Genomic DNA, 26,672 nt, shown 5'->3' with positions numbered 1-26,672 from the left:
GCTTTCTCGGCGTGTCGGTCGGATTAAATCTTGATGTCTATGTTTGACTCACTTCTTCCGAGCTATCAACTTTTGAGCTCATGTTTCACTAGCAGTACACACCGGCTACGCCCTTTGATTTGTTCCCAGGCTTTATAGTGTTTAGTATGGCCGAAACACACAGTTTTTTGAATTGTAATAAACCGGCCACACGACCAACCTAACAAACTTTTTTTAAGCCCGTGAACTCTAGTGTATCTGTTGCAATGAAAGTTTACGGCCCGCGCTCTGTTTCCTTTTCTGTCTCTCTCTTTTTTCACTCTCTAGAACCCCCCATTTTGTTTTCTTTTAACCTGCGCATCGTTATTTCTCCAACATAGACTTTTGACTTGATTTGAAAGGACCTGCTTCTTAATGCGCCCCGACACATACACGTTTATTTTAGTCTCACTTTGACTTATCCCTCCCTCCAGCCCCCAGACCAGCCAACAACAAGAAGTGAGTCTTTTGTACACATTCCCGTTCCTGTTTCTTCATTTCTCTTGGTCTTTTGTTCTCTAAAGAAAAAGAAATATCAACTTGGTTTCATTAGATGGACCTCATTCACCAATCGTAAACAAACAACGTTTAGCCAAACAACATTTTAGCCACGTGGTAATATTGATAAAACAACGAAAAAAAACTGATAGCCATTGTGTATTACGTAATTTGTATAGAAGGGATAGAGAATCACGTGGCTAAATGTTGTTTGTTTACGTTTGGTGAATGAGGCCCATTGTAATCGTTAATTTGACTACTTTTGAATGTAGCGAAATGACAATAGATCTAGATTTATCTTTTCAATGCTATTAGGATTAGTTGCTGTTATTTGACAATGTTATAAAGTATTATTACTTGCTCTCTCTCTCTCGAAAAAAAAAGAAAAAGGCTCTATATCTATCTCATTAATACTATTAGGATTGGCTGTGTTTTTTTATTTAGTCCGCTTCTAAAAGGAAGTAGAGATGACGTAAGGTATAGTAAAATTAAGTAGACTTGGGGAAAAGAAAAAAAAATGCTTTGAAAATACGAAATGTGTGCGATATTTTTTTAATGCTCTATATATAGACTGCGGCCTTTTGGGGAAATACCGAAAATAAAATACAAAGGTTTCATAGAAATTTGCTGTTTTTCGCGAACATCTGTCCTCGGGTTGCGATTCTTTCAAAAACCGATCTTAGTGGGCATCTAGGAGGTAAGAGGAACCTGTGTACGAAATTTCATGCGGATACGTACGACAGTTTTAGAGATTTTGTGATCAATGAGTCGGTGGTATTTGGTAAATAGATTGGAGATGTTAAATCTATTTGTTTCGTACTTTGGGAACATTCGGATATTACTTAACGACTAAATAAAAGGGGGGGGGGCATAGCAATTTGTTACAAGAGGAAAAGGGGGGGTATGAAAATTTGTTATGTAACAAAACAAAAAATATTCAAATGTCATTGGACTTTCGCGGGTCCGATTTTCGCGTAAGGGCTCAACCACGGGTTTTAAAAATATATTAATTAAATCAAGAAAAACAACTAATGAATGTTACATTTAAGAAAAAAAAAGAAATTTTTTTACCCCGCCCCACCCATCTCCGAGAAAAATGTTGTTTAAGTAATGTATATATCTACTAGAGTTGATCCTATTTCTAGATCTCTATAGATCTAGATGACGATTGCACAATGTCTCTGGACATTAACTTCATTTTAAACTGTTTGAATAGTATGATACCGCATTCGGAAATAGCCAAAGACGTATGGTCTTGTCAAGAGAAGTGGTCATCTCGCCAAATTGTTTTTGTTTGTTTTTTTTACTTTGAAATATTATCACAATCAAACGCAAGTTTTCCCCAGTGTGGCCAACGAGCTAGTCATTCTTTTCGCTGCTATATACATCAACTTCTAGGAAAATCGTTTTCGAGATCTGTGTCCAAGTTCCATGAAGTTATGAGTATTGTAAAAACGTCGGCCACCCGATGTATATGTACAGTATTTGGAAAAACAACTGAATACGCCATAGAAGCGCCGAAAGAAATCGATATTTTTCCCATTTTAATCGATACCATGATGAAAAATGTAATTGAGAAAATGATTATTAATAAATACGTCTTTTTCTTGTTATGTTACTCTACCGGGGGGAAGGGGCGGTTGAGTCTTGTTACGATTTGTTACAAGGTGGGGGGGGGGGAGGGTATGTGAGTTTAAAAAGGTGATTTTTGACTTTACCTAATATCCGAACGTTTTCTATTAAAAACGAATGGCTATTAATGGTACAGAAATGCTACAATTTATAGGACAAAACGGGGGGGGGGGGGGGGTTGGTGAGAATCATGAAAGTGCTCTTGGTAATAGAGGAAAGAAAACAACAATGTCTCTGCTAGCCATGCTGCCTAGTTGTGTGGTGTGCGCTACGAACTGTCGTATCGATGGTCACTGGTTCTAATCCTGCCATCCCTCGTCGACCTACAGGAAGTTTAGGCTAGGATGAAATGATCTTCAAACCTGAAGGAACATTCAAAACATGGAAAACAAGTGAATTGGGGAAATTACTACCGAATGTGGGCACTTTAGCCAGGTATATGGACTCTGTCTTGACTTCTCGCCGTCTCGGTTGTCTTTTACGAATGATACGTTTTTGAACTCCAAGATGTCATCTTTTCTTTGCATTCTTCGCTTTCTTCCACCTGGTACTGTGATCTGTAGGATTTTTTTTTTTTTTTTTGGAGAGGCCGTATGACGTGTCCTTACCACTAAAGACTCTTTGGCTTTGACACATCGGTCAGGTTGCTCTTCGTTTGCCTTATGTTCCGTTCTTGAAATGTTTAGAAAATAACAGAAACATTTCGTTATTTAACTAGAGCAAAACAAAAAACAAACCCAGACAACTTCTATTGAAACTGGAGTTACATTTTAAATATCGCCTGACTCTGTCAAGTCTCCGTCTGCTGTTTGGTCAAGCTATCAATGGCTTGGTTTAAAAACTTAAAACAATGTTATGTCGACCTTGAGTGTTGTTCATATATTTATACCATAAATACAGCGAAACGTTTTATAAGAGATTGTATGCATTCACCTGTTTTAAAATGTATTTTAATGACTATATGAATGACATGCTAAGTATATGTGCAGAATGTGGTACTGCGGTATTGGACCTCTCCGTCTATGTGAGTAGCATCGAGACCAATCGTTATAGAAGGCCTGAACACTGACCTGCATCGTCACAACCTGTGGGCAGTTTAGACTAATAGCTTGTTGCCACGCCGTACAGACCTATGACATGACAACGAGCTATTGGTCCAAATTGCCCACAGGTTGTGGCGTTGCAGGTCAGTATTGAGGTCATCTATAACGAATGGTCTCGGTAGCATGCGTGCTCAATTTGTTTTCTACCGTAGCGGGAGCTGTTTTCTTCTGTATAGTTCAGCTCGTAGAGACAAGCGCACCATTTCATTGAGTCCCTGGGACTGAACAATGAGGGAGGTGTTAAGCTCGGATCGTCACAATTTGATTATACAGCACACAGTGAAGCATTAAGCGCTTAAGTATGCGCTCTGGCTTAACACAGTTACCTACTCTACACACGCCGCTGATCAATGTAAAACCAGATGTGTTGACGAGTTTTGGGTGGGGGGTTAATTGATTGCTTTTTGAACTTGTGGTGTGTGGAAGGTGCGCTGGTAAGTAATGAAACCTATCTACTGGTGGATGTAGTCACCCCATCACGTGATCTCATTGCTTGACTTTCTTTTTGGAAGAGCCAACTACAAGTCGTGTGCGTTCACTTTAATTTCGTAAATAGAAGTTGACTTTCTGAACATCTAGATCTAGATATGATAGGCCTACTTTACAAAGAACGCGCATAGTAACTCTTGTCTGTTTGACACACTATTTGTACACGTTATTTCTCCCACTTCAGAGCGAGTTGAAACTTTGCTCAACTAGGCATTGTTCCAAACAAAATATGAATAAAAAAAAAATTAACTAAATAATTATTTGATTAATAATAATAATAATAACAATCTTTATTATCCGTAAGGAAATTTGTCTTACAATTTGTGCATTACACCAAACAAAAAACATTATAACTATAAGAAACCAAAGTGTACATTCACACCAGACTCACTCATAATTCACATGTGACAAAGTTTATACCAGATTGTTCTTATTTAATGATTTGATTGCCAGGGGAACAAAAGAGTGTTTGTGTCTGTTTGTCTTTGCTATCGGTGTATTGTTAGTGTTAATTAATAAATTTAGTTTGATATTGATTAAAGGAAATAAATCTTACAGTATTGATATATATAGCTAAAATACACAATTCATCTAAATAGATACATTTAAAAGAAAATAATTATTTTTTGCTTGTTTGATGCTTGGACTTAGCTAGACTTTAAAAATTCGATATTCTCACCATATGAAAACATTTTTACTAACCAAATGTGTTGTTCCATTGCTAATTATAGCCTGATCTCTTTGAGGAGTTGGACACACACGATATAAAACACTATAGCATGTTTATGTTTCTAGAGTGAGCATTTGAAAAGCCTAACCACCACAGGGCACTCCATTGTAAACATACAAATAACTGCAGATTGGCTGGTTATATTGAATCTTTATCTGGACTATTTTAGACAGGGGAATAGTTGACCAAACGTCTAATTGTTTTAATAGTTTTTGTTGATGTAGTTTCATTGGTGAATCTTTATCTGGACTATTTTAGACAGGGGAATAGTTGACCAAACGTCTAATTGTTTTAATAGTTTTTGTTGATGTAGTTTCATTGGTGAATCTTTATCTGGACTATTTTAGACAGGGGAATAGTTGACCAAACGTCTAATTGTTTCAACAGTTTTTGTTGATGTAGTTTCATTGGTGAATCTTTATCTGGACTATTTTAGACAGGGGAATAGTTGACCAAACGTCTAATTGTTTCAACAGTTTTTGTTGATGTAGTTTCATTGGTGAATCTTTATCTGGACTATTTTAGACAGGGGAATAGTTGACCAAACGTCTAATTGTTTCAACAGTTTTTGTTGATGTAGTTTCATTGGTGAATCTTTATCTGGACTATTTTAGACAGGGGAATAGTTGACCCAAACGTCTAATTGTTTCAACAGTTTTTGTTGATGTAGTTTCATTGGTGAATCTTTATCTGGACTATTTTAGACAGGGGAATAGTTGACCAAACGTCTAATTGTTTCAACAGTTTTTGTTGATGTAGTTTCGTTGGTGAATCTTTATCTGGACTATTTTAGACAGGGGAATAGTTGACCAAACGTCTAATTGTTTCAACAGTTTTTGTTGATGTAGTTTCATTGGTGAATCTTTATCTGGACTATTTTAGACAGGGGAATAGTTGACCAAACGTCTAATTGTTTCAACAGTTTTTGTTGATGTAGTTTCATTGGTGAATCGTAATATTAGACCAAAATCTCTTATTATTTTGATCAAGGTAGGAAAAGAAATGGAATGGTGTGTCATGGGTTGGGAGGAGATGGAAGTTCATGAGTACCCTATGTGTCTATTTACCTTTCAGTAAACTATTTTTATGCGTCTATGGCCATTTGTTTCACTCCAATGAGGTGCAGAGTTCAAGTCTTTTTGGGCAAAGTTTGATGAAGTTAGAATGACCAACAAATTAAGCTGCCCTATTATCTGAATAAAATTCACATTTTTTTTTATGACTGAAGTCTTTTGTGTCTACCCAACCCTGGTCATCAGAAACACTCACAGAAACACCAACTAAACATAGAGTGTGTATTAGAAATGATGCTCTTGAAAACCTTTAGAGATTATAGTGGCAAAAAATAAAATAAATGATGTGTGTAGACTCTAGATCTATAAGTCTTGTAAATATGCCTAAAACTTTTTTTTTTGAATAAGTATATTAAAATGACTTACTATGAATGATGAAGTTAAGGAGACTTAGAAACAATTTTAATAGTCCTATGCTTAATATTTGAGAATCTTTTCTTAAAAAAAAAAAGTTTAGTAGTTTGTATAAGTAATTGGATTTTCTTCATAATGTCTGGCTTTGTTATCCTCATTAAGGAAATACTTGAAGGGAACAATGGACTAAACAACGAAGGACAAAAAACTTGCCTAGTGACTTGATAGTCTACTTGACTTTCATAACTACCTTGTGACATTTTGAAGTTTGTTGAATAGGAAATCAAATCCACCGACATTGCTTGAAGTAGGTCACAAAGTATAATTGCTCCATTCTAGTACTTTCAACTCTAGTGTTTCATCATCACATAACACCAAGTTACATCTCTATTGTTCATTGTGAAATTGTAGAGATAAACTAGTGCTTTAAATGTCAAGTCAATAGTAAGTTGTTCTAACATACATTATACAAGTATATAAAGCTTATAGTTTTAGTAAAGCTCATGAGCTAATTGCTACACCCATATATTAAAATACTGTAAGATTAAATATATCCGAAATGGCGTTTTCCATAGAGAAAACTGTCTGTTTCGTTACTGCAAATTAATATTTTAATGACTTCATAGTATTGTCTTATCATATTTTTGTCTTGACTTTCACATGTATGTTCCAAGTTAATTAAAAAAAATATTACCTGTTTATAGATGTTATTTTACAGAACTCTTAGCTTACCTCTTGAATCATGTGACTCACTTAATCATTTTGGACAGGGATAAATAAATGCTTACAATTTGTGTTTGCTTTCAGGGTAACACCTTTGATGCTTCTGTAAATCTTTTGTTAACTAATATTTTCATCTGTAGTAATAACATTTCTGTACAATGCTCTCCTATATTCTAATCTCCAGATCTGATCAGTCACTTGTCAATGTGGTGAACCAGTGTGAGACTAGGAGTTAGTTGTCAATTTCCAGCCATGTCCTCGGACTCTGTAGTGTCCAGCCTGGTATTTGCTTTGAAAGCCATTTCTTTCCTGTTTGATCTGGTCACCTACCTGCCCTACTATATCATACAGAGACCAGATAAAGTTGTCGCCAAGTCTCGGAGATTAAAAGTACGTGAATTTGTTTCCCCACTTTTGTCTTGATGAGATTATTAAATAGAATTAACTAAACAAGACTTCTTAGACCCAGCACATAGAGATCTTATGCAGTCCTTTAAATATGATACTCTTGTGGTAACACTGTCAGGGGGATTTAAATGTAAGTCCCTAAGTCTGGAAAGTTTGTTGCTTAGGTAGGACTAGTCTTACAGGATCAAGATGCATGACAAATTTTTATTGGCCTATGCTCCAGATAGACTGACAGGCCTAAGTACCTATGTGTAAAGAAGGGAAGCTTATATGGTATCTGGCCAGTAAACATCAGATCCATTCAGTGAAACCTGATAAAGTAGGGTTTTCCTGAAAACATAAAACAATATACTTTAAAAAAAACAATAATTTTAAAATGTGTAGGATTCTAAAGAATAATAGAAAACTTTGTATGTGTCCAACCAGTAAAAGCTGTTTCAACAGGCTCTGTATATAAGTTGTAATATATATTTACTTGGTTTGGTTGCTTCTCCAGATTTACTGCAGCAGAGGTCATAGGCTAGGCTTAGATGTGTGTATCAAAAGGGAGATAATAAAAAGCAGAGACATGTAAAAGAATCACTTTTTGTGTTTAGACTTTTTTTTTGGTGATAAAGAGATTTAGAAGTACAGAGCTAGACAAATGAAAACTATGTAGAGATGTACATGCACTCACACATTTTTCAATCAACTTGCCTTTTTGTATTTGTTACATGTTGCTTCTTTTGAATCTTATCTCTTGAGATATACTTGGCCTTTATCCTTTGTTTTTGAGATGGCAATGGGTCGACCAGTGGTTGGGGGGGGGGGGAGTTGAAACCAAAGACTAATCAGAATTTAAAGAGGTTCACATTGACATATTGCAGAGCCCTTGAGAACATCTTTATATTCATGAGGTCAACATGTCTAGGGGCACTAACCTAAAAGGCAATCTCTTTTTTGTGTTTTGTGGAGTGGGATCCACTTCAGTGATCACCATGCTCTGCTGGTTGTATACAAACTATACACAAACTGTTGAACAGTGCCTTTTGGCCAGTTTTATCTCCACTTTGTTCGGATGTCTATGGAGCTAAAACAACTTGAACTTGGCTATTTGAACATTTTCACTGTCTGCTTTTTGGTTTGAAGTTTGCTCCTGAGATATATGCTGGGGAAACTGGGGAAACTGAGTTAAAATTTTCTCATGAGGTCAGCACACAAAGACTGAACTGCATGCTTTCTGCAGTGGCAGAACTTGTTCATTAAAAGAGTTTCCACATTTTTCTATTCCTCCTAGAAATGTAATTGAAGCAGCTCAGATTGAGAACATTGTCAAACTTAAAGGAATGTTTTGTTTCTGTTGTCTCTCAAACTTTCAATATTGGAGAGAGATTTTACAAGTTTGATACTACACTATAGATTTCAGATGATGGGAAGAGTTTGTTAGCTTAAAAGCTAGCGTTCAGTGCAGACAATCTGTTGAGGTGACATTCAATTTTGTCTTAAAATCTTCATTTCTATAATATAAAAAAAGGAAAGTTCCCCTTTCAGACCTTGCGATTTTTGGGGCAGATGATGGAAAGGTCATCTATTTCTGTGGCCCACTGTTAATGAGGGTGTTATGTGGCCAACATTTCCCCAACTAATGTCAGAACCCCGGACCTCTGGTTCAGAAGCCAAGCGCTTTATCACCCAGCCACTGTGCCTCCACTATAATATATAAATTGAGTTTATTGTATTCTAGGCTGTCCCTGTGTCAGGAAAAGCTTCTGACCCTTGGAGATCTGTGGATATACCAAAGAGTGGTCTGACGACGGCTCTGTACCCAGAATGCACTACACTTGATGACCTATTTAACAGAGCTTGTAAGCTTTACTCCAACCAGCCTTGCCTTGGTACAAGAGAAGTCTGCAGCATTGAAGATGAAGTGCAGCCCAATGGGAAAGTTTTCAAAAAAGTAAAAACCTTTTTTTTTAAAGCAAATACAAATATTAAGAAAAATAAAAAAGGAACTCAGCAACTTTTTAATCAATTTCTTAAAGAAATTAAGTCTTTTATATATCATTCGGTTTTCTTTAATCAGTTTTTTAAAGAAATTAAGTCTTTTATATATCATTCGGTTTGGGTAGAAAATCTCAAATACTGTGGAGCTCTCATAAATGCTTAGCTTCATACAAGCTCTTCAATATAATGATCAACTAGGTAATGTGATAAAGAAAAACTACTTAGTAAGTAAGGATGTGAAGTGAATTGCTAATGATATGGGACTAAATAGATATGTCAGTTATGTGTTAAGCCATGAATGGGGTCCCACTGATCAATAGCTTGGTAATAAACACAAGTATTAAATTCTTTTTCCCCAACAGCTTGTCTTAGGTCGCTATGAGTGGGAAACTTACAATGAAGTGGCAAAGAGGATCTCAAACTTTGGCAGTGGTTTGGCTGCTCTGGGCCATGAGCCACGGTCCAAGATTGGCATCTTCGCAGAGACAAGAGCTGAGTGGATGATATCTGCACAGACTTGCTTCAAGTGCAATTTTCCAGGTAGATTGATACTTTAATATTGAACAGAGCAGGTAGACCCAGAGTGAGCTACGTTAACAGAATAAATATTCTTTAGAAGTGGACAGTGTTCTTATCTGTGACATATTTGTAGTGCTTAGATAATGTTACTGTTTAGAAAGTGGTGTAGGGTTTGAATTTGTAATTCTCCGCAATCTCACCCTTCACTTGGGTGCCGCGAGAAGACTGCAACATGATATCTGGATATATCCTGGTTCAAATCCATCTGTTTCAAGTCATAAAAAAACTATTTTTTGCCCAACCAACTTCTCCTGTCTGCTTGCTACCTTTAAGGATCCTTGAAAGATACCCTTGATCAATAAGTTATTTAATAAAAAGTAATCTTACAATAAGTCATCTAACAATAAGGCGTCTAACTTAAGTCATCTAACAATACTTTAGTCATCTAACAATAAGTCATAAAACATTATTTCCAAACTGTTTTCTTGGCTTCACTGTATTTTGGAGTAGTTTCTAATTTGTTCTGAATTTGAATAGTAGTTAAGAAATAAATGCTGAGCTTAGTGTCATGATAACAGTTTGTATTTGTGTTGGAATCAAGGTTAGATCTAGGATTCTAGTTTTGTATTTAGAGTTGGATTTTTTTATTTTGGATTAATCAAGTTTTTAGGTAAAATAAACATTTAAGTGAGTTTGGCATTATTAATAGTTTGCAAATAGAGTTCAGTTAATCTTAAGAAAATCAGTAATAGATATCTGTTTGTGTGTATTTGTCATCCAACATTTTCTGGGGATTCCCACAAACAAATAGTGTTCCTAGCCATTGGAAGGAGGTCTCAGTGAGAGTTTCAGCAAAACTCAAACTTTTTAGATAGTTATCATTGTTATATCTTACATTCATTATAAAAGTATCTCTGATATAACCTTTTTTTTTTCTAGTTGTGACATTCTATGCCACCTTGGGCACAGACGCCATCATACATGGCATCAATGAGACCCAAGTCACCAAGGTCATCACCAGCTTTGACCTTCTATCCAAGTTTCAGGTACATGAATTATAATATGTGATTCCAAAGTGTAGTTAACTGCGATTTTAATACAATTTTTTTATCTTTGGAAAATAGCATTCTTATTTATCATTTTCTTGGTACTTCTTGTCTGTCTAGAATTTATGGTTACGAGTTGAGTTCTGTGTCTGTGCCTCTGTTATCTTGTGGTTACTGTAGATTTTAATTCTTAACCTCTGTTTCCCTTCAGGAAGTTTTGCCCAAGACACCCAGCGTGACTCATATTATTGTCATGGGCTGCACCAAAGCACAGATAAGCAAGGTGGACCTTAAGGCCTCTGAGAAAATCACAGTGATACCAATGACTGCTGTAGAGTCCCTGGGAGCTGAAAGTAAGTCATCGCATAACAAAAGTTATGTCTGCCCTGAATGCAGCAAAATATCTAGATCATAGCTAGGACTGGGTATCCAGATGAACTGCTGCATGTCTCCCATATTTTCTGACTTGAAGACAAGCATTATGATTGTACACCCACAGTTCACAGTTGTTAGTTTTTAGTTGCATTGTAGTTAACAGTTGTGTTGTGTCTACACAATTTTTTTTTCCTGTTTTCTTTTTTCAAGTTTGATTCTAAGTTTGATTATTTGATTTTTATTCCAATCAGAGAAGAAAGTCTTTGAAAAACCTAAACCGGATGACATTGCAGTCATCATGTACACCAGTGGATCTACAGGATTACCAAAAGGTAAGGAGATATTTTTGTACGTATATTGTATTGATCTGCTAAAGCAAGTTGGCGCCTAAGTTGGTCTTCTAAGCGTTTCTGCAGACAGCGAAAAGAAAATCTTTATTGACCACCGGCGGACATAGCTATGCTTGCCCTTGCTGTAGCAAAATATGTAGGTCACAGCTGGGGCTGGATAGCTGCAGGAAATACTGCATTCCTCATTAATCTTCGGACTCGAAGACAAGCCTATTATTGTATTGATCTAATATAATGACACAATGTGATGATCATTTAACAACATATTTAGTGAATACTTTTTTTGTCACATTTGTACAATATTGTTTAACAATATTATAAATCCTATGGTAAGTTACATGCAGAAATATTGTAGAAGTACTAAGTCAGATTTTGTAGTTGTAATTTTATAGAGTAGAATACATTGATTGTATGACCTTTGACCAGATAACTTATTGTCTGGGTTGAATGTTTTCAAGTATGATGACCCACTGTTTGCCATTGTCCAGGTGTGATGATCACTCACAGAAACTTATTGTGTGGTACCTCAGGTCAGGTGGAGAGAATACCAAATCTTGGGTGAGTGAACATGTGACTCTTTCTTGTTTTCTTCATTCGTCTTCAATTTTTTATTTTATTCACAATTCTAGATGGCCTCCAGATGGTTTGTGTCATCCATGTTTTATTTTGATTTATACAATTCTGAAGTTACCCAAGAAATGAATACTTTTATGTCTTAATCTAAACCACCTGCAGCACAGCAGGAGATAGCTGCCTGATTGTGCAATATGAGCATTAGACTGTGATTTGGTCGTCTCAATGGTCCCGGGTTCATGCTCTGCCTGCTGCCATCCCCTGTCATCCTGCAGAAGGTTTGGACTACGACTAGGTTATCTTCAACTCTGAAGGAACATTAAAACATTTTAAAACATGTAACTTTTGATTTCTGGACCATTATGACTACAGACTGAACCACATACCACTCGGCATACCACAAAGCAGCCATACATCAGTATTATAGGAATTATTTGATGTGAGAGAACCAGTTAGTTAAAAAAAAAAGAATTTAGTTCTGGAAAAAATTTCAGCAGAACGAAATTTTAGGAGAACAAAATTAATTATTGTAATTAAGTTAGGTAGGCGAGGGGAAAAAAAAGGAAATCTTCCACTTAAGTATGCAGCCATGTTATATTTGTTAAATAAAAAAACAACACAATCTGACGGTTATACTATTCAGCATAGGATACATAGTTGTTTTGTTATTATTAATGTTTTTGTGTGTGTGTTTAAATCATTGTACGTCAAATTGTTTATATTATTAGATATTGTAGAATGGATATTCTTCTATTTAAAAATTTATATGTCATTGTATTTCTTTCATTTCATTTGTTTTTAATTCTGATATCCATTATATATTATCAACACTAAGATTCAGAGAAATCAAGTCAAAATGTGTTTATGTTTCAGTGAGAAGGATATCTATGTTGGTTATCTTCCCTTGGCTCATGTCCTTGAACTTTCAGCAGGTAAGTTCATTGCAGAGAATACATTTCTCCAGAGTAAACATTTCAACATAATAAACTTACATTTATATAATGGTTAAATTTTTTGCTTTAAAACCTTGTTTCCAATTGTTTTCTATCATCCAATCAGAGATCTCGTGTATAGCAAGAGGAGCACGGATTGGTTACTCCTCTCCGACTACGCTGACAGATAAAGTGAGTGTATTCTCTATGTAGCTGTCACAATCATTGTTTCGTCTAACCATCACAATGTTGCACAGTTCTTTAATATAACAGGATAAATGTGGATAAATATAGTCTCAGATAAACAATGTCTATTTAGCTGTCACAGCAATTGCTTCAACACACCATGGCAATGTTGCACAGTTCTGTAATATAATAGAATAAATGTGGATAAATATAGTCTCTGATTAATCATTTCATTCCAATTATCAAATGTAAATCAAGCTAGTCATTATAAGTAGGTCTGACCATGGTCATAATTCTTTGTACTTAATTTTGTCAGAGTAAAACATGTTGAATTACTTTTGAAGCAGTTTACAAACACGTTGAGCACTTGCTAAAGCATTTGACATCAAGTTTAGGATGATGGTAACATGACATTTAATTTCTGTCCTACGTTACAACTAAATCACTTGCATAGTTTTTTCCCTTGAGGCCTAAAGATCTCTAGGGGCAGGTGAAATGAAGTTTATCAGTTTCTGTAAGTTAACTAGGGTATTATGTGGCCAGTACAGTAACCAAACCTAATTCACTTTCTCTAACACAAAGATGTGTAGCAGAGAGACTTAAACTACCTGGCTATCTATCAAAGGGTGGGGGGGGGGGGGGGCTGACTAGCTCTCAAGGGGGTGGTAATTCAACACTTTGTTGACCATGGGCCACTGAAACAGATGACCTTTACATCATCTGAAAGAGGGAACTTTAACTTTTACTCACCTTTTAAACACCACATCCCATAATTACACATTAACTTAAACCAATTGAAATCTCATGTGACAACCAAAAGGAACAATCATTTGACAGTAGACACTAAATTATCTTGTACAGAGTCAACCACACTGCAAATATCTACTTCATAACTAAGAGCACAATGGAACTGCCTGATTGCTTTAGATAATAAGCTTTGATTTGGAAATGTATTTAGGAATAAAATTTAACCTCAAGAGTTATTCACTTATTATTACAGTAAATTCTCATTGTAGAGTATTTTGGAGAATTTTTTAGTCCTTGTTATATATATTTTTTTTGTCTTACTGGAAAGTGTTTGTTTGACATTTCCAGTCTTCCAAAATCAAACGAGGCAGTACTGGAGATGTGACTATACTCAGACCAACATTGGTAGCAGCTGTGCCCGTAAGTTTGGTCATTTAAAATTCTCAATAAGACTTAAAACATGCCATGAAAAATCATCTGTTTTTTTGTTGTTTTTTAAAAATAATTTCTCTATGAATTTAAGGATATTTTCACTTGGTTATTGTAGCTTTAGTAAATAATTTCTATACACCAATTGTTTCATATTGCTAAGCAAAATAAAATATTTTGTTAGTCCTAGCTTTAGTTACTTACTACAAGCAAAGACATGATTATGGGTATAAATTCATATATGTGGTATATGTTCATGCTGTAGAAATATTGACTAATTTCTAATTGAAAAGGTTATCCTGGACAGAATCTACAAAAATGTTTGGGAGAAAGTCAACTCCTCCTCAGTGATCAAAAGAGTGCTCTTCAGATTTGCTTATGAATACAAGTTAAAACATTTGCCCAAAGGTTTCCACACACCACTTTGTGATAAGTAAGTCTGAAAGCATTGATGCATTCTTCAAATCTGATTCCTTGTTTGTGGAAGCATTAAAAAGGGGGTAAACTCTTAGTCTGTTGCTATTCATCTCAACTTGTTGAGATAACCAAGCAGCACATTTTGGTTATTGACTCCTGAAGTATTATCATTATATTTGTTTTTGTTCTTGCGGTCTAGAGTTGTTACATTTTTATATTGACTTAGTCATCTTGTAGGAAAAGGTTTACCAAAAATAAGATATGTTTGCTGGTATTTTAAAATAATTCAATGAAGATGGTCCTAGGCCTTTAGGCTTTGCTTAGTTTTCAAGTTTGTAAAGAGTGTACAAAAACAAAGAAAACTATGCTACCTCTGTGTGTGTGTAATTCATCCACAGTTATTTTATTTATTTTCTTTAAAAAAAAACTCTCCAGAATTCAGCTAATGGCTAAGCAATAACTTTAAATTAAAAGTTGTATTTGGCTAAAATGTGAAAAAAAACAACAACATTTATGTGTTTGATACATTGCAATGACAAATAGCAAAAGGAAGAAAAGGCTGACTATTATTGATTATTATGACCTACACAGGGATAACAAATTTTTAATACACATTTCCCAGCTTCTGATTATTTTTGTTTATGAATTTCAACTCACAAACCATTTAATGCTAATGTCATTCAATAAGAAGAAACACTGTCAGGGGAGAAATGGTTTTCTTTCAATTAATGAACACACTCTATTATCTCTAATTAATGTTATATGAAAACATCTATCTGTCTTATGGAAGATTCAGCTAAGGGTAAATTTCTTTAAAAGTTGTATTTGGTTTAAATGTAAATACATATATAATTGTTTGGCACATTGCAATAACAACAAAAAGTTAACTATTATCACACCTTCTTTATGACATATACAGGCATCACAAATTAATATGCTATTTTCTGTTCCTACAATTTATTTTTTCAATGGAATTTAAACTCGTACAAACCAATTAATACTAATATCTATTTGTCAATAAGAAGAAACACTATCAGGGGAGAAATTCTTCAATAATTGACTCATAATTATAAGCAATCAATGTCATCTGATAACATCGTACTGTCTGGTTCAGGATTGTCTTCAAAAGTGTAAAGGGATTGTTGGGTGGCAATGTCAGACTGATGCTGTCTGGTGGCGCCCCACTGTCTGGGACTACACAAAGGTTCATGAATATCTGCTTTTGCTGTCCTGTGGGTCAAGGCTATGGCCTTACAGAAACTTGTGGGGCTGGCACAGTTGTAGAATGTAAGTAGAACCAGTTTTTGTGTTGTTGTTGATCTGTTAGCAGACTTTTGATTGGCTTGTATTTCTATTTCTAGTTGGCCACTATTTAACAAAGATTTTAATAGGCCAACAATATTACTGTAGCTGAACAATTCAATGTTTAACACATTCTAAATCTAAAATGATTTGGTGGTTTGCTTTCAGTCCTGATATATTTAATATAAGTGATTTTCTTTGCAAGAGATTGACATAAATATGCTCTGTGCCTAAACAGCTGGAACTCAAGGGCTTTGTGGTTTAATGCAACTCCCATTGAATCATCTTGAAAATAGCGTACAATAAATGAATAGACTTTAAACTTAGAATGTTTTTTGGCACAATGTTTTTTATTTTATTATACAAAGTGACAATCAGGCAATATTTTTCCATACTCATTCATGAATAAACTAACACAAGGAATATTTATATTTTGTTTGTGTAAAACTTCAGTACATCATTATGCTAATGTTTTGAATCCAACTGGCTTAGTTAGCTCTCAAAAGCTTATCTTGTGTTTGATATTTAGACTATTATGCATGAGGAACACCCAGCAATAATCATGTGTCACTGTGACCACAGGCTGGGTGGGTGTTGCAGGGGAGGGATTCTTGGAATTTTTATAAACTACTATTACTTTCTTAATTTTCTGAAAATCTTAGAGGTTTTTATTTTCTACAAACAAAAAAAAATAAAAAAAATAATTTTTAAATGTGTTGCCTTTTTTGAATAATTAAGAATGTTGGGTTTCTAACAAATGCGCAGATATTCAGGTCTTCTTAAACTATAATATCTACATTGATCCATTTCTAATGTTGAAAATTAAAAATCTTAAATATCCCATTAATATAGTATTGGATTGTGCTTGAAAATATTGTACTAGAATTTGTTTTTCTTTGTTTTTTTTTAAACTTAAATCTTGATTGTAATATTTTAAACAGAAAGTGTGTCTCTGAAAGGAATGATAAAGACTTTTAAGACTATTTTAAACTAGGTTTGGCTGAAGAAGCTAGATTATCAAGACAACTTTTATTCTTTTCTTTTTAAAAGTAAACACTAAATATTAAAACTCTACAGAATTATTTATTTTTCTTTCACACGCCATTTCATGTGCCACTTCTTCTTCTTCGTTCTCATTGTTATGTTGGAGGGTTCAGATGACTAGACCAATATATGAGATGAACTGCACAGCGGTCTCCAAACCAGGGAGCTCTCCATATAGTTTTCTTTCTATTGGGATGTCCTGGGGCCAGTGTTCTATACGTGGCCCCCCGGCAAAGATAGCAGTTTTGGAGGACATGGTCTGCATTCTCTGCTGATACTCCACATGGGCAGACTCCACTGGTTTCAATTTTGAGCTTCTAGTACATGTGTTGTCGCATTCCGTTGTGTCCGATCCTGAGTCGAAAGATCAGACGTTGATCCCGTCAGGATAGCTTATAGTAAGCATCATCTCTCCTGCGACCTAAACGAGAGCTCGCCCACTTCCCACCCACAATTAATGTGCCACTAATTTGTAACACTGTTGATACAAAACTATGCTAGAATACACAATTTTATTGGAATATCTATATTATGGTCATCATGAGCTACCATTTTATACATTTTGTTGTAGGAAATTTTCTTTAAAATTGTTTCTTCGTGTATTTAATGCAACCACTTTCATATCCAAATCAGCCCAGGAGTAAAAGGGTTCTTAGATGAATTTGTCCTGACAACTTTGTATTAGGTTAGGTTTTGTTTATTTGTTACATGTTTGTGTTATTTTAACTAAACATATGTATTTTCTTGACTTGTAACCAGTTGATGACTTGACCACAGAGAGGGTCGGCTCTCCACTTGTATGCAATGAGATCATGCTCAGAGACTGGACAGAAGGTAAATGAGGGAGGGGACAGGTTGCCAAGCTATTTCTTCTCTATTTATACATATTTACATACATAGTCTCATGGCCTCTGAAAGAGACAGTTAGAGATCTCACAAAGGCTGCAGGACAAACGTTTGAGACTCAAAGACATGCAGACAATGGCTTTGTCTGCATGAAATGCATGAAAATATGCAGGTCGCAACTGGGTTTGCATAGTCATGTGAAACATTGCACTCCTACTTAATCTTCGGAATTGAAGACATTGCCATTAATCAATACATATTTAAATGACATCTATATGACCATAAATGAAAATCTGTGATATCCATATATCCATATGATATTTCTACATGATGTAACTATAGTGCAGTGATTTTGTGTTTTTGTAACTTTCCCCACTAATTTCAATTTGCACGAAATTGTTCATCTGTAGTTAGATTTGAAGGATTTCGTGACATCAAATGCAAAAGCCACTTAGAATAGCAATATCCTGCTAGCCTCAATGAACAACATTGTTTCTTGGTGAAAGCTAGAAGTATAGGGGAATGATTATTTATGGGTAAGACAACAGTTGAGGAAAAGTCTTTTAAAGAAGTGACACATTTGACATAAGGTTTCAAAGCAAAGTTTTTAAAATGATATAATTGACATGTCATCTAAGGACATAGTTTTCATAGAAAAGTTTTGAAAATGATGTCAATGACATGTCATCTAATGTTTATTTAATTACTGACTCCTATCATCACACTGTGGTGATGCAGCAAAGGTTTTACTTCAACTCTCGTACACATTAAGGGGCCGCAGTGGCTGAGTTGTTAACTGGATGACTTCTGAACCTGATATTCTAGTTGGAATCTCTGTGAAGACTGGGATTTTGAATTTCATGATTTTTAAGGTGCCTCTGTGTCCACTCTACTCTAATGGGTACCTGACAATAGTTGGGGAAAGTAAAAATGGTGGATCGTTGTGCTGGCTTATAACCCCTGCTCTTTAACCGTTGGCCAAAAAAAAGGGTGACCTTAACATCATCTGCACCATAGATCACAAGGTGTTAAAGGGGAAACTTTTCTTTTTCTTTTTTTAGTTTTACAATAAAACTTTTTAAACAAATATCTTTTTTTTTATCTTGATTAGAGAAGTAGAACTAGGATTGTACTGGTTTCTGGAATGTTTTATCATTGATTTTTTTTCTCTCTAGGTAATTACACCACAGAAAACAAACCTTATCCTCAGGGTGAAGTCTTGATTGGCGGTGGCAATGTCACGCTTGGTTACTACAACAGTCCTGAGAAAACTGCTGAAGACTTCATTACCATTGGGGGCACCAGGTACTTTTGTACGGGTGATGTGGGCCAGTTTGAGGAAGATGGTTGTCTTAAAATTATAGGTAAGACTTGTATAGTTGCACATTTAGATGGCTTAGAATAACCAGTGAAAAACAAGAAAAAAATAAAAAATCCCTTTTTTTTTTTTAAAACTAAGCTCATATAATGTGTAGTTGTATCATTTCGTTTGGATCAGTCATGTAAGTAAATTTGTAATAGATCTACACTAACAATAATGAATCTGTGCGATTAAAAATATTTTCACCAATTGTTTTTGTTTAACGCAATCTCATGCTTTTAGCTTTATGATCTAACACTTGTCTGGACCAGTTAGAAAGAGGTGGGGGTACCTGCCTGATCCCTTTTTTTAATGCATTTATAAAAAAAAAAACGGTGAACAACATGAATTTAAACTCAGGGCTATAGCCTCCCTAAGACAATAAATAACCACTGTGCCAGAAAAGTGCTTATAAAAATAGAAGGTTTCATAGTTATCTATTTTTAGTTTCAAACTTTTCTCTCTACAAAATATAAAGGGGACTAATTCAACTTATACCACCTTGTTATTCAAGTACAATTTCTTTCCTTTGTTCAAGACACCAAACAGAATAAATAATTACCAATAGTTAATTAACTAATTTGTTAATTGTTTTATGGATTCTTGTTTTGTCAGGTTAAAGAAATAATTGTGCAAAATTTCAGCTTGATCCGAGATTGGGTGTGGAAGAAGTAATGTGTACAAACTTTTTACCAGACAGACAGACAGATTGAGTTGATATAAGTTTTGTAAAAACTGCTTGAAACATTACTTGCTGATTAAATCATTATATCTCAATGTAAAGTAAAGTACCTCTTTCAGACCTTGCAATCTATAGAGCAGATGATGTAGAGGTCATCTGTTTCTATGGTCAACAGTTAGTTAATGGTTGTGTGGACTCAGGGGTGACCTAAAAATTCAGAAATTCAAAATCCCAGTTTTCTCAAGGATTTGAACAGGGTTCGGAAGCCAAGTGCTTGATCACTCAACCATTTATCTCAACATAGGCTGCATCTAAAGTTCTTCAGAGGGAACTGTACTATTGGCACAATATTCACTTGTTTTATAACGTACTATAGAAAATATTTTCATTGTTCAAAATGATTTTAGAATATTTCAAATAATGTCACATTTCATTGTTATTATTTTCTAACTTGTATGTGTCTTTGATCAGATCGCAAGAAAGATCTTGTGAAACTTCAGCATGGTGAGTACATCTCTTTGGCTCAAATTGAAACTGTGCTTAAAATGTGCCCCCTGGTGGAGCAGATTTGTGTGGTAGCCCACAGTGACCAAGAAAGTGCTGTGGCCCTGATCGTGCCCAACGAGGCCCGTCTGGAGGCGCTGGTCAAAAGCCTTGGGCTGAGCAAAATGGACTTCAAGGAGATGTGCACCAATGAAAAAGTTGTGAGTGCTGTATTGAAAGAGATGACTTCGCATGGACTGAAATGTGAGTCTCACACTGTGCTAATGACTTGCTGAAAACTAAGGTTTTATCTTTTAAGTTTAAAGATGAATTAAGTATGGTTGAGTAAGTGGTTGCTAAAGTCCAAGGTTTGTTTCTTATTAAATTTTTTTTTTTTTTTTTTGTAAACTAAAGAATGTTTATGAGTTTAACAAGCTTGAATAGAAAATACCTGATATCTCTTGAGAAAGTGAGACCAACTGCCTGGCTGTAGCACTGATTATCACCACTTCTTCTCAGTTAACCTTTAACGACATTGACAGATGATATCTACAATTATTATTATTTCTATCTTCATTTGCATTTAGCAAAGAGAGATCAAGTAATATATCATGTGATTTAATAGTAAAAAAATATCTTGATATAAATTTATTTTTTTTTCTACAAAATTATAATTGAAATTGTTCAAAGAAAAATTAAATTAAATTTCAATATCTAAATTTGGAAAACCTCTATCTATTGTTCGGTTATTGTTTGTCATTGATGAAATAGACATTTTCTGGTTTTAATTTTTCCTTGAAATTTTTTCTCTTTGTCTACCAAGCTAAACTCCAGCGAGTTGAAATCCCAAACAAGATTTGTCTTTTTACTGAGCCATGGATGCCAGACACTGGGCTAGTCACGGATGCATTCAAACTGAAAAGAAAAATCATCGAAGACAGATTCCAGGAAGAAATAGATGGCATGTATGAGGCACCTGCCCAGTAGGACCAGCTGTGACCTTTCTTACTGTAGAGTTAGTTATCAAAAATCTACTCTGAGGAGGTTGTAAAGTAGAAGACTATTACTGGATAATGTACACTTGCAGATAATGGATTGAAGATTGTATTTACTAATGAAAAAAAAAATAGTTTAATTGTATTTGTTTCAGGACCTGTTAAAAAACTAAAAATCCTGTTTGAAAGATAATTTCATATTATATGGAAACAAGGCAATCTCTTTTATACAAAACATCATTTTATTGATCCTATTATATTATATTTGATCATCTAAATTGTAAAAAAAACTGGCATTATTTAACAGTATTTATATTTTTGCAATGAGCATTTAGATCAATCTTTCACTTTGCCAATTTGAAGTTCAGGTAACTAGTTAATGTTTAAGTCTAGTTCATGTAGATTGTGAATTGAGACTATAACTGAAGACAAATATTATCTTATTGCATGATTTGGCAACACCACTCCAAGTGCTGACACATTGAAGCATTTACCAAGTTTCTTGTGGTAACTATCTCCTTGAGATCAAGATGAGTTTTAAACCAATCTGCTGTTCAGATGTTATTTCCTCACAAATCTCTTAGCAAATGCTGTTGTGTAATGCATACATGGTAAAATATATAATCATAACATTGGATTTGATATTGAACTGGCACAAATGAAAATATACAAATATCTGGACAGTAATTTTCTATTCTTATGGGTCTGGTTGTTTCACTTGCACAAAACCAGGTCTTCTTTGTCTGCATCTGATTTTTTTTTCTTGTTGAAATGCTGAAATTAAAAAAAAGAAAAATGGTATGCAAGCATGAGATACAAGCTCTGGACTTTTATTTATGACTGAACATTTATGGAGCCCAATCTCTGGTGGTCTAGGGGCCAGATATTTTTTATCACGCTTGTCAAGAGTTGAATCAATGCAAAACATTTAAAGTCCAATATAATATTGGATTCTCTGTGGCTTTATAAATCATTATCCTCCGTGGACAGACAATTTGAGATGTGGGCCCTCAGGCTGGACATCACTGATTAGATAGACATCTTGATGCTTTGAAGTGTTGCTAACCTCAGCCCCATGTTGTGTGTTTTGTAGAGAGCCACTATTTCATTTTTTCTTGTACTTTATTTTGGTGTGTGCCATGTTGGTATTGGTCTAACTCACACAACCTATTTGTTGGTATTGGTCTAACTCACAACCTATTCATCTAGAGTGCTTTCATCTTTTTGTTTTTTTACTCTCCATGTTTCTTCATTTAAAAACAAACTTTGTCTTTACCCTTGTTTCTAAGTTGTTTTAGTTGTTGATTTAAAAAAAATTGCTTTTGGATATTTCTTAAACACTGTGGTAGCACTATGGTCTCAATAGTATAATGAGATAGTGCTATAATATCAATAGCTGTATACAAGAATATATTGATAGAAAGACTTGTACATATTTTTTACAGCTCAGATGTTAAGTCACAATACAGAGTTTCATATATATATATATATATATATATATATATATATATATATATATATATATATATATATATATATATATATATATATATCACAAAGATATTAAGGCTCTTTGTTAAATATTAAAAATTAGCATTCTGTTAGGTTTTCTTTTCATATCTCAGTCTCAAATCTAAAAAAAAAAACACAGTTACAAGTTGCTAACTTCATTGGTCTATAGGGCAATGGGGATTTTTTTGTAAACCTTTTTATCAAATCTAGTTTCTTGGTCTGTCTGTTTTGTAGTAGTTGTGAATATTGTCTTATTATTATTGGAATCATACAAAATTTAGTTGAACTACTATAGCTAATAAGACTTACACTTGTAAGATTCAGCCTCAACACATTTTCCCAAAAGAGTTTCAAAGTTTCCATTCATCTCATTACAATAAAAAAATAACTTTTTTTTTTTTTTTTTTTGCCAGTTAGTCGTTGACATTTAGTTACTTTTGCATACAAATGTTTTTCCTCTCCGAAGAGGTTCAATATTTATAGATTTAAAAAAAGCACATTGCCATTCTGCATATACATCCATGTAGTTTCTCTATGTTACTTCTATTGTTGTGATTTGTGGAAAATTTAGTTCAAAGCATTTTTCTTTTATTGTGCATGCAAACTTAGCTAGTGTGATGTTCAGATAGACAGGTTTCTCAATCTTTAAGCTACTAGGTAAATCACCTTTTTTTTTTTAAATGTTTTTTTATTTTTTTCTTCCATATTTTATAATTAATAAATATAATTAAAACATATTATTATTTTATCAGGATTTATGGAGTGAAAGACACTATTCTCTCTTTTTAAATTTTGTCCTTATAATGATTGTATAGTCGTGTATCCTCGTCTTGACAACAAATTATAAAGACCACTAAACAAACAAAAAAAAATATGAATAGATATATTTAAATGTCTTGGATCTAAAGTTTTTCATAGCTGTTCCTCAGTCTTGTCTATTTGCATTGTTTTTTTGAGGCTCTATCTAGGCATGTTTTATTTATTTGTTTTCTGAGGCTCTATCTAGGTATACTTCCATTATCTATTTTCTGAGGCTCAAAGTATGCGTCATTTATCTATCTCTTGGTTGTAACTGTGCAGGGGGATTTTGTGAATGTTACCATCACATCTTTTTTTTGTAATTTGAATAAAATTTCTGATGTGATCATACAAACATATTTTTTTTTTAAAGCACCCTTTTTTTTTTAAATTGATGAATGGAACCCAGTTCAGTGTTTACCAGAGTGACATTTTCTTTTGTAGTGAATATGAAGGTTAAATTTCTCCCAGGCTTGGGTCACACTTGTGAAAAGAAAAGCTGGGAGTATCAGGAAATGTTAATTTAAATTATTATTTTCTGCTTTGTGATCTTGGTCCATTAGGGAGGTGAAGTTCGCCAGTTTATGTGTCCAGCACAAACCAGTTGCCATTTGGGAGGCGAAGTTCGCCAGTTTATGTCTCCAGCACAAACCAGTTGCCATTTGGGAGGCAAAGTTGACCAGTTTATGTGTCCAGCACAAACCAGTTGCCATTACTTTCCCTTGGCCATTACTTTCCCTTGGAGGCAATTACTTTCCTTTGGAGGCTTCATGTTGTCTCCAAGCAGAGTACATATTTTGTTGTCTTCACTAGCTCATAGAAAACTTGATACATCCAGATTGAAGCTGATTGAACTATAAAATGAATTGTATTTTTTTTATTATTTGTATCGCAACATTCAAATCAGGATAGAGACATTGTGACATCATCACTGCCATTGTTGTGACCTACATGTGTACATAGTTACAGTCATTCTTGAACTACTGTCTTTCTAGCTCCACATACATGTCTACATACCTTTAGGGGGGGGGGGGGGGGGTTATCACATAGACTTTGGTAAACACTGTCCTATTCACGTTGATATTTGCTCATCTTGTAAAATGTGTTGTTTTTTTGGTTTGATGTATATGAATAGATAGATTTTTTAATGTTTATTTTTTTTTTATGAATAATTCTTTTCAAAGACTTCTTAGTGTGAAAGTGTAGTTTGTATAGTAGTCATTATAGACGCTAGTTATAAATAACTTTAGTTAGCAGACAGTGAGAATGGCATAGCTTTAGGGGGCAGAAAAGTGATTTGTCTTAGTGAGTAGAAGCTTTACTGAGATTTGTTTGGGTTTTTCTGCACTCAAAAGTCTGTTCTGTTTTCTTGTACTTTTACTACTTTAGTTTTGTGAAATAATAAAACAATGTACCAGAGTCTGGGTTTTTTATTTGTGTTCTTTTTGTGTTTATTTGTGAGCTAATGCTGCACGTGATGATGCTGTAGTTGAAATGTTTCTACAAACAAAACTAAGGGACTCAAGTGGAGAATTTCAAAAGGAAAGTTTTAATGTTGATTTAAGAATGTCTTCTGTTGGAACAGCAGAGTTCTTGGTCCTGACTTGATTGGATGTGTCTGTGTGATTTCACTTGGTTAGATTTCAAGAGGTTTACTTCATGAGATATCTACATTTCAAACAATAAATGTTCATTTTTTTTCTAATTATTTTTAGCATACTCTTTAATATTGAGACCAATCATTATAGAAGGCCTAAATGCTGACCTGCAACGTCACATGTTGTACAACGTGGGAACGAGCTATTAACTTTGGGACATTGCAGGTCAGTGTGCAGGCCTCCTATAATGATTGGGCTCGGTTTAATCATCATTTGTTTAAGCCTTTTTTTTTTATTTTGGTCAATTTTTAACTCTTTTTCTATATCTTTATAATAAGTTCAAAGTCTTAAAAACAAATAATGTTCATGAACGAATTTTTTTTCCCAAGAAGTCGCCCTGCTCACATTCTCCATGAACTTTTTGTGAACTCCTGCTGGAGAATTAATAGAATTTTACGCCAATTTGCATGTGCCATGAACCACTGGAGCACCTCTTAATAATTAATTAATTTTTATGTCGCAAACATTGATCTAATAAAAAAAAAATTACACATATTTGTCAAAGAGACTTAGCTAATTAAAGCTGATGTGAGTATTTGCTTTCTGTTCAATTATTAGTAAAACAAATATAAGGAGTCTTTTATTTAGTCATTATTTTACATTATTTTGTATTGCAGGGATTCTCAAAGTTGTCTTTATAGACACCCAGGAATCTACGACTACTTCCACATACATACACATGATTTGTACCTTTGTTAATCCTTTGAATTTGAACAGTTATTCGAATAAATTTTAAAAATGTTAACATCTTATGTAAATATCTTAATTGTGTCTACATGAAGCTAAAATTAAATACGGCCGAATCAAATAAGAAAAGTAGACAGCACAGTGTTGATTATTTGAAATTAGGCTTCATTCCTTCCTTCATTGCCTATGTGCCTATTGTGTAACATGAAACCATCTAAGCTGATGACTTCTGCTGTTGTCAACTATTCAATAGCATAGGTGCCTGTATCCACAACCAGCCAACAAGCTCCATTACATTTAGTGGAAAAAGTTTTTGCAAGGTTGCAAATCTTGTAATAACTGGATATCTCTAACCGAAAAGTTTTAATATTAAACCTAGCTACATTAAAACCCGATATTGAAATTGTATTATCGAAGCAGACCACTAGTAGGCGTTTACCGAGGATTCGTTTGTTTGTTTGGTGAATTCGTGTACCGGTGTAAGAGAAATTAATTGGTATTTTGCTTCATTTTGATAATAATTTCACTAATAAGTATTAACGACTTAAAAATCATTTGAAAATTATTTTTTTAAGTGGATGAATTTTCAAATATGCATAATGGACCTCATCCACCAAAACGAACGGTAATGTGATAATATCGATAAAACAACTTTAAAAAAACTGTCACGTGATAACCATTGTTGATTAAAATAAGATCGTAATTTGTATAGAAGAGATA

General features: G+C 34.3%; 1 protein-coding gene across 6 annotated transcripts in view; it reads left to right on the top strand.

Moving 5' to 3' along the window:
- The window catches only part of LOC106056378 (long-chain-fatty-acid--CoA ligase 4-like), a 67,438-nt gene extending 42,412 nt beyond the window's left edge, over window positions 1–25,026 (top strand). For 3 of the 6 annotated variants that reach the window (XM_056012437.1, XM_056012431.1, XM_056012432.1), the window contains 16 exons: window positions 6,805–7,010; window positions 8,752–8,964; window positions 9,374–9,551; window positions 10,470–10,576; window positions 10,788–10,929; window positions 11,203–11,283; window positions 11,790–11,859; window positions 12,748–12,806; window positions 12,934–12,998; window positions 14,088–14,159; window positions 14,462–14,601; window positions 15,700–15,872; window positions 17,691–17,765; window positions 18,953–19,141; window positions 20,291–20,566; window positions 21,126–25,026. In XM_056012437.1, the coding sequence (XP_055868412.1) occupies window positions 6,873–7,010; window positions 8,752–8,964; window positions 9,374–9,551; window positions 10,470–10,576; window positions 10,788–10,929; window positions 11,203–11,283; window positions 11,790–11,859; window positions 12,748–12,806; window positions 12,934–12,998; window positions 14,088–14,159; window positions 14,462–14,601; window positions 15,700–15,872; window positions 17,691–17,765; window positions 18,953–19,141; window positions 20,291–20,566; window positions 21,126–21,289 (2,142 nt within the window). In that variant the 5' untranslated portion in view covers window positions 6,805–6,872 and the 3' untranslated portion in view covers window positions 21,290–25,026. The other 3 variants (XM_056012434.1, XM_056012435.1, XM_056012436.1) reach the window with 3 other exon arrangements.
- The last annotated feature ends 1,646 nt before the right edge of the window (window positions 25,027–26,672 follow it).

The sequence above is a fragment of the Biomphalaria glabrata genome, chromosome 15 (assembly GCF_947242115.1).
Source record: "Biomphalaria glabrata chromosome 15, xgBioGlab47.1, whole genome shotgun sequence".
NCBI lineage: Eukaryota > Metazoa > Mollusca > Gastropoda > Planorbidae > Biomphalaria > Biomphalaria glabrata.
The sequence above is the reverse complement of the archived record's forward strand: the minus strand, read 5'-3'. Positions and strand labels throughout refer to the sequence as shown.